Below are 12,887 nucleotides of genomic sequence, written 5' to 3' on the forward strand. Positions count from 1 at the left end.
ATGTCCTCTTCATCATAAGGGATTGGAATGCTAAAGTAGGAAGTCAAGAAATCACCGGGATAACAGGCAAGCATGGCCTTGGTGTACAAAATGAAGCAGGACAAAGGCTAATAGAGTTCTGTCAAGAGAACATGCTGATCATAGCAAACACTCTTTTCCAACAGCACAAGAGGCGACTCTACACAAGGACATCACCAGATAGTCAATATTGAAATCAGATTGATTATGTCCTTTGCAGCCAAAGATGGAGAAGCTCCATACAGTCAGTAAAAACAAGACCTGGAGCTGACTGTGCCTCAAATCATGAGCTTCTTGTTGCAAAATTTCGGCTTAAATTGAAGAACGTAGGGAAAACCACTCAACCATTCAGGTATGACCCTTATGAATATGCAGTGGAGGTGAGGAATAGATTTCAGGGATTAGACCTGACAGACAGAGTGCCTGAGGAACTATGGACGGAGGTCCGTAACATTGTTCAGGAGTCAGCAACTCAATCCATCCCAAAGAAAAAGAAATGTAAGAAAGCAAAGTTTCTGTCTGAGGAGGCTTTACAAGTAGCTGAGGAAAGAAGGGAAGCGAAAAGCAAAGGAGAAAGGGGAAGATATATCCAACTGAATGCAGAGTTCCAGAGAACAGCAAGGAGAGACAAGAAGGCCTTCTTAAATGAACAATGCAAAGAAATCGAGGACAACAATAGAATGGGGAAGACTACAGATCTTTTCAAGAAAATCGGAGAACTCAAGGGAACGTTTTGTGCAAAGACGGGCATGATAAAGGACAAAGAAGGCAGGGACTTAACAGAAGCAGATGAGATTAAGAAGAGGTGGAAAGAGTACACAGAAGAACTATACAGGAAAGATCTTAATGTCTCTGATAGCCATGATAGTGCGGTCACTGAACTCGAGCTGGACATCCTCGAGAGTGAAGTCAAGAGGGCCTTAGGAAGCATTACTAACAACAAAGCTAGCGGAGATGACAGTATTCCAGCTGAGCTATTTAAAATCCTAAAAGATGATGCTGTTGAAGTGCTGCACTCAATATGCCAACACATTTGTAACACTCAACAGTGGCCACAGGACTGGAAAAGGTCAGTTTACATTCCAATTCCAAAGAAGGGCAATGCCAGAGAGTGTTCAAACTACCATACAATTGTGCTCATTTCACATGCCAGCAAGGTGATGCTCAAAATCCTACAAGCTAGGCTTCAGCAGTATGTGAACCGAGAACTACCGGAAGTACAAGTGGGGTTTCGAAGAGGCAGAGGAACTAGAGATCAAATCGCCAACATTCGGTGGATCATGGAGAAAGCAGGAGAATTCCAGAAAAGTGTCTATTTCTGCTTCATTGACTACGCTAAAGCCTTTGATTGTGTGGATCACAACAAACTCAGGCAAATTCTTAAAGTGATGGGAGTACCAAACCACTTTACTTGTCTCCTGAGAAACCTGTACGAGGGTCAAGAAGCAACAGTAAGAACTAGACATGGAACAACTGATTGGTTCAAAATTGGGAAAGGAGTACGACAAGGCTGCATATTGTCGCCCTGCTTATTTAACGTATATGCAGGGTACATCATGAGAAACGCCAGGTTGGATGAATCACAGGTCGGAATTAAGATTGCCGGGAGAATTATCAACAACCTCAGATACGCAGACGATACCACCCTAATGGCAGAAAGCGAAGAGGATCTAAAGAGCCTCCTGTTGAGGGTGAAAGTGGAGAGTGCAAAAGCTGGTTTGAAATTCAACATTAAAAAAACGAAGATTATGGCATCTGGCCCCATCACTTCCTGGCATATAGAAGGGGAAGAAATGGAAGCAGTGACAGATTTTATTTTCTTGGGCTCCAAAATCACTGCAGATGGTGACTGTAGTCATGAAATTAAAAGACGCTTGCTCCGTGGGAGGAAAGCTATGGCAAACCTAGACAGCATAGTAAGAAGCAGAGACATCACCTTGCTGACAAAGGTCCGCATAATCAAAGCTATGGTTTTCCCAGTAGCAACGTATGGCTGTGAGAGCTGGAGTATAAGGAAGGCTGAGTGCTGAAGAATTGATGCTTTCGAACTGTGGTGCTGGAGAAGACTCTTATGAGTCCCCTGGACTGCAAGGAGGTCAAATCAGTCAATCCTAAAGGAAAACAACCGTGACTGCTCATTGGAAGGACAGATACTGAAGCTGAAGCTCGAATATTTTGGCCACCAAATGTGAAGAGAAAAGTCACTGGAAAAGTCACTGATGCTGGGAAAGATTGAAGGCAAAAGGAGAAGGGGACGGCAGAGGATGAGATGGCTAGATAGCATTACCGAATATGGACTTGAGCACACTCTGGGAGAGAGCGGAGGACAGGAAGGCCTGGCGTGCTATGGTCCATGGCGTCACGAAGAGTCGGACACGACTTAACGACTGAACAAATCTAGGAGCTACTAGGAACATCATCCAAAAGACACATACTATTTGGTGAATATTTTTCAAATCTGTAACAATGAAATATGCAGAGATAAATACTAGAGTGCTCTGCTCTAGCTTCATTTCTTACATTTTTGTATATTCTTCTGAAAGATGCATATTTACATATTATTAAATAAGGACAACTTTGTATGTAGTTTGAGGAACACAGTGTTACCTTGCACGCCATTCTGATTTGATATGTTTTTCAAAGGCTATTTTTGGATTTTGGATTTCCATTTCTGACAGTAAAATTAAAGGGATGTAAAATAAAATAGCACTAAGATTAATTCCTTCATTTCCTCAAGAAATTCAAATATCCTTAAAAAAATGAGATGTCCTGCAAGTGAAAATCTTGCAAAAGAAGCAGCCTTCACACATCAGAAGTAGCGTGATTTTGTTTGCTGAGGCTGAGGTTTTATGGCAACAAAATTTTGGAGGAGAGGAATTTTCTACATTTGTTCCATATACACTAAATTTTCCACATCTTTGTCTAGTGTGTCTATTGTGCATTTAGTAATGTCAGAATCATGCAGCATGGGCTGTTAGCCTCTGGAACCTAACAGAAAAATGAACTTTCCAGAAGAGTGCATGCTGAAAAAATGTAAATCTGCTAGAAGCCAGCACCTAACCTTCATATACCACAGAGCTTAGCTGATGTCTGGTATATATTTAAGTGAAGTACAGAGATATAGGGCTTTCACATGAATTCAGTTTCCAATAGCGGTGTGATGATGTGATTCCCACATTTTCCTTTTTAGAGGCTTTATTCTTTTTACTAATCCAAAATTGATTACATGCAAATACAACAGAACTATACAATACAACTATATCAAACATAAATCTTTATTCCTTATATATTTTTATTCCAGTGATAATGGAATAGATTCATTATTGTTTTGCCATAGTTATCATTGTCACAACAATGATAAGTACAAGGCTACAATTGCACTATCAAGGAAAGACCTTGAAAACTGAACACTGAAAAGTTAGCCTGCCAAACATGTTGTAGGTCTTATATTTTGTTGAAATGCAACAAAAATAAACAAGATAATGCAACGATTTAACATGCTATATGCTAATAAGTAATGTACAGAGATTTTGCCATTTGGTTTTCACAATTTGCATTTGTAAAAAGGAAACCTATTTATTTGTGCAAGCTATTTAAATGGACCTGTGCATGCAGTATAGGCTTCTGTGCAACTTGCAACAGTGACACAATTTAGACTTACCATTCAAAAACAAACAACTATATAGTTGGTAGCCTTATACTACACTATACATACATGGACAGTATTTGAACGTTATTGAATGACAAGCAGTAATTCAGAGTGGCTTAAAGTGCAAGTACAATATATTTTTGTGGCTTGACCCAGACAAGAGTACTTCTTCCAAATGAGTGAAGTGCTGATGATGCCTATCATACTTGTAATGTTATAGATCATGTGAATGGTGCCCAGACCTTATAACCCAAAGGGGCATAAAGGGCTGGGGGAGGTGGGGCTAGAGTAGCCTTTCCCAACCTGGTGCCCTCTAGATGTGTTAGATTACAACTCCTTGGCCATACTGGCTGAGGGTGATGGGAGTTGTAGTCCAACACATCTTGAGGGCACCCGACTGGGGAAGGTTGGGCTAGAGCATAATGCACCAGTCATTTATTCTGATGCACAACTGCTTTTTAAAAAAGCTTGCAGTGCATAAATTGACAAGTCCTTCAATGCTGACTCAACTCAAATGATGCATAGCTTCATTAAAAAAATATGATCAACTTCAGGATTTATTGTACAAAGGAAATTCCCATATGAATTTCCACCAGAATGATTAAAGTTTTTAAAAGATACATATACATTAAATTCTATGTATTCTATTTAGTGCTGGAGTGGGCAGCTTGAGGCCTTCCAGATATTTTGGCATACAACTTCCATCAGCCCTAGCCAGAACAGCCAATGGCAAGAGATGATGAGAGTTGTAAGCCAAAACATCTAGAGGGCCAGAAGTTGCCCACTCCTGATTTAGTGGCTTATTTCTAGTCAAGGTGTACCTTGACACCTGAACTGTGGCCAAATAATGATTGCCAAAAGACAGGCAGTTTAAGGAAGTGCTTTTTCTTATGCTTTTAATTTACATAAACATCTGTGCAGAGGAAAATTGTGACAAAATTTCCAGAGTAACTGTTAAAGTTGCCAACGTGGCCTTTAGCAAAATGTTGTTCTGAAAAAGATCCATAATAAACAAATGATTATTAAACTTCAGAGTGTTTACTAATGTCACAAAATACTCCTAGTTATCCAAGATCTGTGCGGGAATATAAAAGCTGGTACTCAGGTCCCCTTACCTTTCCCTCTCCTCCCCTTCTGCTTTCCTTCCCTCTCTATCTTTTGTCTCTTGTGCGATTTGATTTGATTGGTCTGTTTTGTAAGCGCTTCATCACACAAGGCTAAAAATCCTGCAACTTCTCAATGAGATCTATGTGTTCCATTTCAAAGCCATTAGGTGGCGATGTTTCATTTGTAATAAAAGACTGTACACCCTCAGTTTTGTCAAGTCCATGGCGAGAGAAGGAAAAATGACGGACTTTCCTCATCATGGAAAGCAATGCAATAGAGCTCACAAAGAGTGAGAGGTTCCCTGGATGAGGGCTGCATTGTGTACAGGACCCGCAAACTTCTGTAAGCAATCTCCATAGCGGGATAAAAGCCCAGTGTAAAGGAGCCCTAAGTCTGTATGTGTGGCTGAACTATATATTAAAGAGGTGATGCCAGTTCTAATCAACACTGGCATCAAAAGAGTTGGTGCCAGTTCTGTTGAGGGTGATGGAGGGGCAATTTTAGGGACATTGGGGATAATGGTGTTATTTCTCAGTACTTAAAAAAACTAATATACACTTTAATAATTAAAAAAATACTCTGCCTATATCTGCAGAAGGTGGTTCTTGAAATCAAACTTCATAAAATAAAGGCCTTGTGATCAAATTTTTTAAGTGGTTGTCACTTTCTAATAATATGGATATCACCTACTGTATGTCTGATGAAGTTCAGAATATGAGTTTCTAGATCAAAAATTATATCCTACACTACCTAAAAAGGGATTTATCATGTTGATGTATGTAAGGCAAATTAAGTGAACAGGCGCAATTTTGCATTTTAGGTATGGGACTCAGTATTATTTATACTCTGATTTGCTTGAGAATATGCTGCTAGTTCATAGTGGTCAGTGGACACGCTGAAGAAAACAAACCAAAACAAAAACAATTCTTCTGAAAAATCCTGAAGAGTGAAGCTGTTGAATTTTACAATGTGGAACAGATCAGAAAACAACTCTCTCTCCCTGGGCTCGTTCCCACCACAGTGTGCTGTTTAGTGTTCCAAAACTGTCCTCCTCCTCTTGCTCTTTAGCAAGTTCCACAAATACCTAAAAAGAGTAAGAACTTCATGAATTCATGAAATTGCAACCACAATCCATGTGAATTCTGATGAGCTGGTGGCAAAGCAGCAGCTCAGGTTTCTACAGAGTTGCACATCTTCACAGCAGAATAAACTCTGACAATGTTAAGTTACAAATCTTTGGTGTACTTAGAAAACTATTTTAAAAAAATCAGTACCACTGATGACAGTTGTAACAATGTGACAATGTATTCTGGGAATATAGCTAATTAATGAAAAGCTATTTTAATGTAACCAAATGTAAAAAGAAATGTGAAAACCATGAAACAATATGTTGCACTATATTTTTGAATAGGTCTGATGAAATTACCTGTTCAAGTGTTGCTTGAGAGAAGCTGTACTCTTCTATGTTAAAGGCATGTTTTGCTGTGAAAAATGTTAGAAAGAACCGTTTACTCCTCAACGGTAGTTAGATATTAAAATGACTTAATATAAATGTGCATTTTAAAACAGCATATTATCCCTCCTATTGCTAGTAAAAATGGATCAATCTGCAGCTCCACAGGCACTGTGATATGCACTCAGACCTCATGGCATGTTCTGACTTCCACATGAAAAGTCCTATCAGGGGTGCAAGAACCCAGCTATTCCTTAACATCACAGGGACTGGGAAAGCCACTGGGTGTGTTGCACAACAGTGTGCACCTCCTGTGTAAATCAGGAGCCTCTGGAATATGTTAATATTTAAGGATGTTAGAGTTAGTCAAACATAGTTTATGGCTGTGAGGGAATGTTATTTATAAAGGTAACTATTTTATGGGATGACATGATGATGGGGGTGGGAGTTGACAGGGTGATTTCAAATTATCAGGAGATTTGGATGGATAACTAAGAATCAGATGATGGAGGATTCACCATAATCAGTTTGCTTAGTAAACGGTTGCCTCACCTTCCTCCAGTTTAGAAAAAGACAGTGCAAGCGACTGGACATCTTCCTTTGGAATTTTATACGCCAAAATCGAAGCAAAACTGCAACACACACACAAAGAAGACATGAGCACATGCCACAACAATGACAATCACAAGTGGCTTGAGTAATGTTACAGGAGTTTGGCAGATTTATATAATGTTATCTTACAGCTGCTCGGGCACAATTGTTTTGGATCAGACTAGATGCTTTATCTGTTCTTTCAACTTATTTCTAGGTAGATATTTAAGAAGGTATTCAAATATTAAAAATTACCAGGAGAGAATGGAAGAGGGTTGGGGCTGTGACATTCAACACAGCGTGCTCGTCTTGTTGATCATACACTTAATGATATTCAAAAGAAAAATATTCCAAATAACATCTGTATTATTTCATAATGTTGACATTTTTGTACTTCTGTATATTCTTTCTTTGATGTATTTATCATGGCCTTTGACTAGTACAATAAACTTTGAACTTGAACTAACATTGGATATAACCCAATATAGCTAAAGGCACACATTAGTGGTATACTTCCTGCATAGTAGTTTCACACTTCTTAGTTTGCTGAGAAATTTATGATTGGCTTAAATACTACGGGTGTGAAAGCTTATTTATTGAGAACATCTGAGACAACTGGTGCCTAAACTGGTGGCTTGCAAAATTAAAAAAAATCCGTCCTAGTGAGAAAACCAAATTTGAAAGTTAAGCTTAACTTGAATTAAAGAACTAGGGGGGGGGGGGGAGAGAGAGAGAGAGAGAGAGAGAGAGAGACAGAGACAGACAGCAAAAAGGAAAACTGAATAGCCAAATCAATCAAATGAGAGAAAGATTAGGCTGTATTACTACTCTTGACCATGATAAAGTGTTTATATTAGAAATAATGCTGGAAAATAGGTTCCAGGGGCCCAATATGCAGTGGTTACTTTTAAAAACAAACAAGAGCAATAAATGCAACAGCTCACAGTAATAATGAAAGAGTGAATCCAAATTAAAATGAGGCACCATAAGCACAAATAAAATGAACTCCATTTCCAAGAAATATTAAGCAAGTGAAAAAATCTGTGGGGGGAAAAGGAAGAATTAAACTAAACTTTCTTCTCAAGTAAACTGTAAGTAAAGATAAATTTTATATTATTAATACAAAAGCAGAACAAAAGTGTATACATATAATAAAGTGAAGAAGCATTATTTTTCTTAAAAGACATACATCACAATCTGAGTCTTGGCAATGCTTTGACCATAAAAGAACTAGTTGTTTAATACACTAGGCGTTTGTCCTTATTTATTTATGAGCAATATTTATTAGTTGCCCTATTGCTAAAAACTCTCAGGGCAGTGTCGAATAAAAACGAAGATAAAATCTATGTTTAAAAAACAGAACCAGCACAATAAGCAATCAGTGAAAAAGAGCAGAGGCTAAAAACAGTAATCAAAAGAGAACTAGAAGTATAAAGACAAAACTAAAACACAGCAGCATGGGCAACATTGACTTAACAGACCACGAGTGACATCTACTGTCATCTTTAGTAAAGTGCAAAGAAAGAGAAAATTTGTTAAACTTTCTTTTTTCCTTGTGATACAAGAATCCTTGTGATACAAACATCTCAAAGTTTTAAATTCCCAACTCTTGGCAGTATCATTAAAAAAAACACTTATTTTGCACGCAATTAAATAGATGGGATGGGTGGGTTTAAAATTTCTGGGCAAGAAAAAGGACCAATTCTTTCAGATAGATGTTCCTCTCTATTTTACAATCTAGGTCGAAGACTTCAGCAAAGCAATCCTAATGTGGTGGCAGAGGTAGAATCTGTGGCAGAGGAACCACCAAATCTAAAGCCATTCTGGGCTTATGCAGACAGTGCTTTCTCTGCTGTTCCAGGGCTGTGCCAATGGAAGGAGAGCCTCACATGATTCACCCCAGAATGTCCCTGGAATACCTTCTTTGGGCTCTTACTGCCATCAGAGCTCTGAAGGTGGGTGAGCAATGCCAGAAGTTCCAGCCGCCACATTAAGAAGACATCTGAGGGTAGACCTCCATCTTTGTCTATAGAGAGGGAGGTCAGCTATATCCTATGGACCCTGGGACTTCCTTCTATTGACCATACGATTGCAGCCTAGAAGAGTTAAAGTCCATTTGAGGATTTTAAACGCTTTGTCAGGCTATTTGTTCTAAATCATGCAGAATTTGTAAAACCTTTGTATGCCTTGAAACTTGTTGAACACTTTGGAATCAAGTAACACTGCAAGCCTTGACAATTAGATTACAAGCTGTTGCTGATTCTAACTGCCTAACTTCTAGAGAGCTTTTGAAATTGGATTACGGCATACAATCCATCGTGTCATCCTGAAAACATCTGAATTTAGTGCAAGAGTCACAGGTGATGACCCTTTCAGTAACAGCTGAAGTGGCTATGCTTAAGGAACAAGCCCACGCTCCCTGGGAAGACTGCTGATGGACTGATGGACATTCAGATCCCCCTTCACCCATGGAGGTCCTTCCTGGGCTGTAGCAGATCTATCTCCCACCTTGGCTGTCCCACTGGTGGTCATGTGCTGGTGGTGCTGTTGAAAACGGGGCAGTTTCGGGAGTGTGTCTAGGCTCCTTCATTGCCCAGTTTCGGGAGTGTGTCTAGGCTCCTTCATTGCCCAGACATATCTCAAACAAGGCTGGTAACTATTCCAGCCCAAGACCTGGCATAATAAATTATCTCCCACTGGAGGCAATGGTGGGCAGGAGGGATTCTGCCTCCTGACCTTCTGCCCTGGCTGGCACAATCCAGCATAGCTTAGGATGTGGTGGGTCTCCTGCCATGGATTTTTCCTCCCCCTCTCCCAATGGATTGGTCTGTTGCTATTTTACAAAGAACAGCAGTCCCTGGCACCTCTAGGGCCAGACCATGGGGCATAAGTTCCCCATGGTCTGGGGAAATACCAAAATGACCTGACAGGCGATGCAGTGGGTGGGACAGCAGTGGCTCCTCCTCCTCCTGCCATGCTGCTGCCAAAGGAAAATGCCACAGCAGTGGCCAAGTGAGGCTGCAGCCCCGCGATGCCCATTTTAAATTAAAGCCTTTTTGTTTGCTAAGTTTGAATAGCGGTGAGCTGAACCAATCAGATACTACCTTTGTGAAGGCACAGTATATTTATTTATTGTGGCATATGGTCTATGAATCCAAGGCAAACCATTCAACATCACAGTAATTCAAGTCTATGCCCCAACCACTGAGGCCGAAGAAGCTGAGGTTGATCGGTTCTATGAAGACCTACAACACCTTCTAGAACTAACACCAAAAAAAGATGTCCTCTTCATCATAGGGGATTGGAATGCTAAAGTAGGAAGTCAAGAAATCACTGGGATAACAGGCAAGCATGGCCTTGGTGTACAAAATGAAGCAGGACAAAGGCTAATAGAGTTCTGTCAAGAGAACACGCTGATCATAGCAAACACTCTTTTCCAACAGCACAAGAGGCGACTCTACACATGGACATCACCAGATAGTCAATATCGAAATCAGATTGATTATGTCCTTTGCAGCCAAAGATGGAGAAGCTCCATACAGTCAGTAAAAACAAGACCCGGAGCTGACTGTGCCTCAAATCATGAGCTTCTTGTTGCAAAATTTCGGCTTAAATTGAAGAACGTAGGGAAAACCACTAAACCATTCAGGTATTACCTAAATCATATCCCTTATGAATATACAGTGGAGGTGAGGAATAGATTTCAGGGATTAGACCTGATAGACAGAGTGCCTGAGGAACTATGGACGGAGGTCCGTAACATTGTTCAGGAGGCAGCAACGAAATCCATCCCAAAGAAAAAGAAATGCAAGAAAGCAAAGTGGCTGTCTGATGAGGCTTTACAAGTAGCTGAGCAAAGAAGGGAAGCGAAAAGCAAGGGAGAAAGGGGAAGATATATCTAACTGAATGCAGAGTTCCAGAGAATAGCAAGGAGAGACAAGAAGGCCCTCTTAAATGAACAATGTAAAGCGAGGACAACAATAGAATGGGAAAGACTAGAGATCTCTTCAAGAAAATCGGAGATCTCAAGGGAACGTTTTGTGCAAAGACGGGCATGATAAAGGACAATGAACGCAGGGACCTAACAGAAGCAGATGAGATTAAGAAGAGGTGGAAAGAATACACAGAAGAACTATACGGAAAGATCTGAATGTCCCTGATAGCCATGATACTGTGGTCACTGAACTTGAGCCGGACATCCTCGAGAGTGAAGTCAAGTGGGCCTTCGGAAGCATTACTAACAACAAAGCTAGCGGAGATGACAGTCTTCCAGCTGAGCTATTTAAGATCCTAAAAGATGATGTTGTTGAAGTGCCAAAAGAAAGCGCTGCAGGCAGCAGCCAGCCAGTTGAAGCTGCAACCCCGTGACACCCGATTTCAAATTAGAGCCTTTTTGTTTGCTAAGTTTGATTAGTAGTGAGCTGACCCAATCAGATGCTGCCTCTCTGGGCATGCAGCCAATGACATAACCTTAAAACATGCAAAACCAGAAATTAAAATGACTCATATCTTTGCTGAAGAACAAATAAATCTGGTACTAGTCCCATTTTTGAATGACACATGGTTGCAGATATGTTAGCCCAAGCAGCATCACAAAAAGGTGCAAATAAATATAATAGCATAATTTAAGAAGAAATAAAGGCGTCAGGGTATGTTACATAACAAGCTTGTATAATGTCTTACTTCAGAATTACCTAATCTTTCAAGATTCCTAAGGTGTTATAAATATGAAATAAAAGAGGGTATAAATGTTTATATGGTAAAGTTGAACCCACCAAAAGTAGAAACCTCTGTCTTGCTAGCCAGTGTCAAGAGACTATGTCTTTACAGACAAACTATCTGAGCACCCCTTGTGGTTGATGATTTTTTAAAAATCTTTTCTGCTTTGCTGGCAAAGCAGATATTTAAATTGCCCAGCCACATGATAGTGTGGAACATATACATCAATAAGGTCATTTCTCAAATATAGTGTCCAGTGTATGATATGCCATCAAGTTAATTCAAGGACTGCCATCAGATCTCCATATATTATAAAAGATATCCTTTTATTCCTTAGGAGTTAATTCACATGATTTTTACTGAACCCTTATCACCTCTCATGGGCATGCAAATGTACTGGTTTTTATTGATGCACGTACAGGATTTGATAACCCACTCAGTCTTAGACTACTGAAATCACCATGATCACTTTCACATCCTTCACAGGCCTGGGACATCTAAGGGTGTTCAACTCTGCAGGAGTTCAGCATTTCTCTCCCCTATGCTGTCTGATTGAGCAGCAACGATGGGAATCATCTTGAAACATGGTGCTCTCTTTCATCCACAAAGTAGTGGGATGGTGGAAGGGAAGAATGCAAAGGCAAAAATGAGCACTCACAAAGCTTTAAGAAAAAAGACTTCAGGCACAGTATTTATTAATCCCTTACGTACATCTTGGTTTGAATCACCTCCCTAGAGCTGGTTAGGGATGACTCCCCATAAATTGTTATATGTTATTAATTTACAACAGGGGTGTTGAATCTCTTTCAGCCTGAGGACAAATTCCATTTTAGAGAAGCTCTTGGGGGCTGCATTCCAGTGGTGGGTGGGTCTGAAGGCAAAAGGTGTGGGGCAGAAGGCAAGGTGGGGCTAAAATGTAAGAAATACAAGCATAATTTAGCTTAAAGCTCTTACTGCCAGTAAGTAAGTCTTAAGAGAGGCATTTCAACCTTTTAGAATAGGGGGAAAATGGAGCCCAAAATTGGCTGTTGGGGTAAAGAGGCATGGCCATCTGGGGAATGCTGGAGGGCCAGAATGGGAGGAGGGACTGAGGTTCTGTACCCCTGATTTACAAACTTCTTTGGAATCTTTGCCACCCTCTTGGTGTCTCTTGGCAGAAGTACGATTAAAAAAAATTTGCTTGGAAAATTTGATGCTCTTAAGCCTTACGTTTGGATTCCTGATGCCTGGCCACCTGATCCAGAAGAGCGTTATATGCTGAGACTGCAATTAAGACAGGAGTGCATATATAGTATAGTTGTGAAGGTCCAGCTGAGCCAAGAGAAACAACAATTGACTACTGATAATTGT

At 40.1% G+C, this 12,887-nt stretch overlaps 1 protein-coding gene across 12 annotated transcripts in view; it reads right to left on the reverse strand.

Moving 5' to 3' along the window:
• Positions 1 to 3,275: 3,275 nt before the first annotated feature.
• LOC146353871 (cholesterol transporter ABCA5-like) overlaps positions 3,276 to 12,887 on the reverse strand; it is an 84,399-nt gene continuing 74,787 nt past the window's right edge. For 11 of the 12 annotated variants that reach the window (XR_014788198.1, XM_084837530.1, XM_084837534.1 and 8 more), the window contains 3 exons: positions 6,780 to 6,859; positions 6,201 to 6,256; positions 3,276 to 5,858 (listed from right to left, as the gene is read on the reverse strand). Coding sequence is in view for 10 of the 12 variants with exons in the window: in XM_084837530.1 (XP_084693656.1) it covers positions 5,754 to 5,858; positions 6,201 to 6,256; positions 6,780 to 6,859 (241 nt within the window). In the remaining 2 variants the exon portion in view is untranslated. The remainder of the gene's footprint in view (positions 5,859 to 6,200; positions 6,257 to 6,779; positions 6,860 to 12,887) is intronic. The other variant, XR_014788196.1, reaches the window with a different exon arrangement.

This window comes from Heloderma suspectum, chromosome 2, assembly GCF_057233095.1.
Source record: "Heloderma suspectum isolate Gila_16-S chromosome 2, 16-S_ref, whole genome shotgun sequence".
Taxonomy (NCBI): Eukaryota; Metazoa; Chordata; class Lepidosauria; order Squamata; family Helodermatidae; genus Heloderma; species Heloderma suspectum.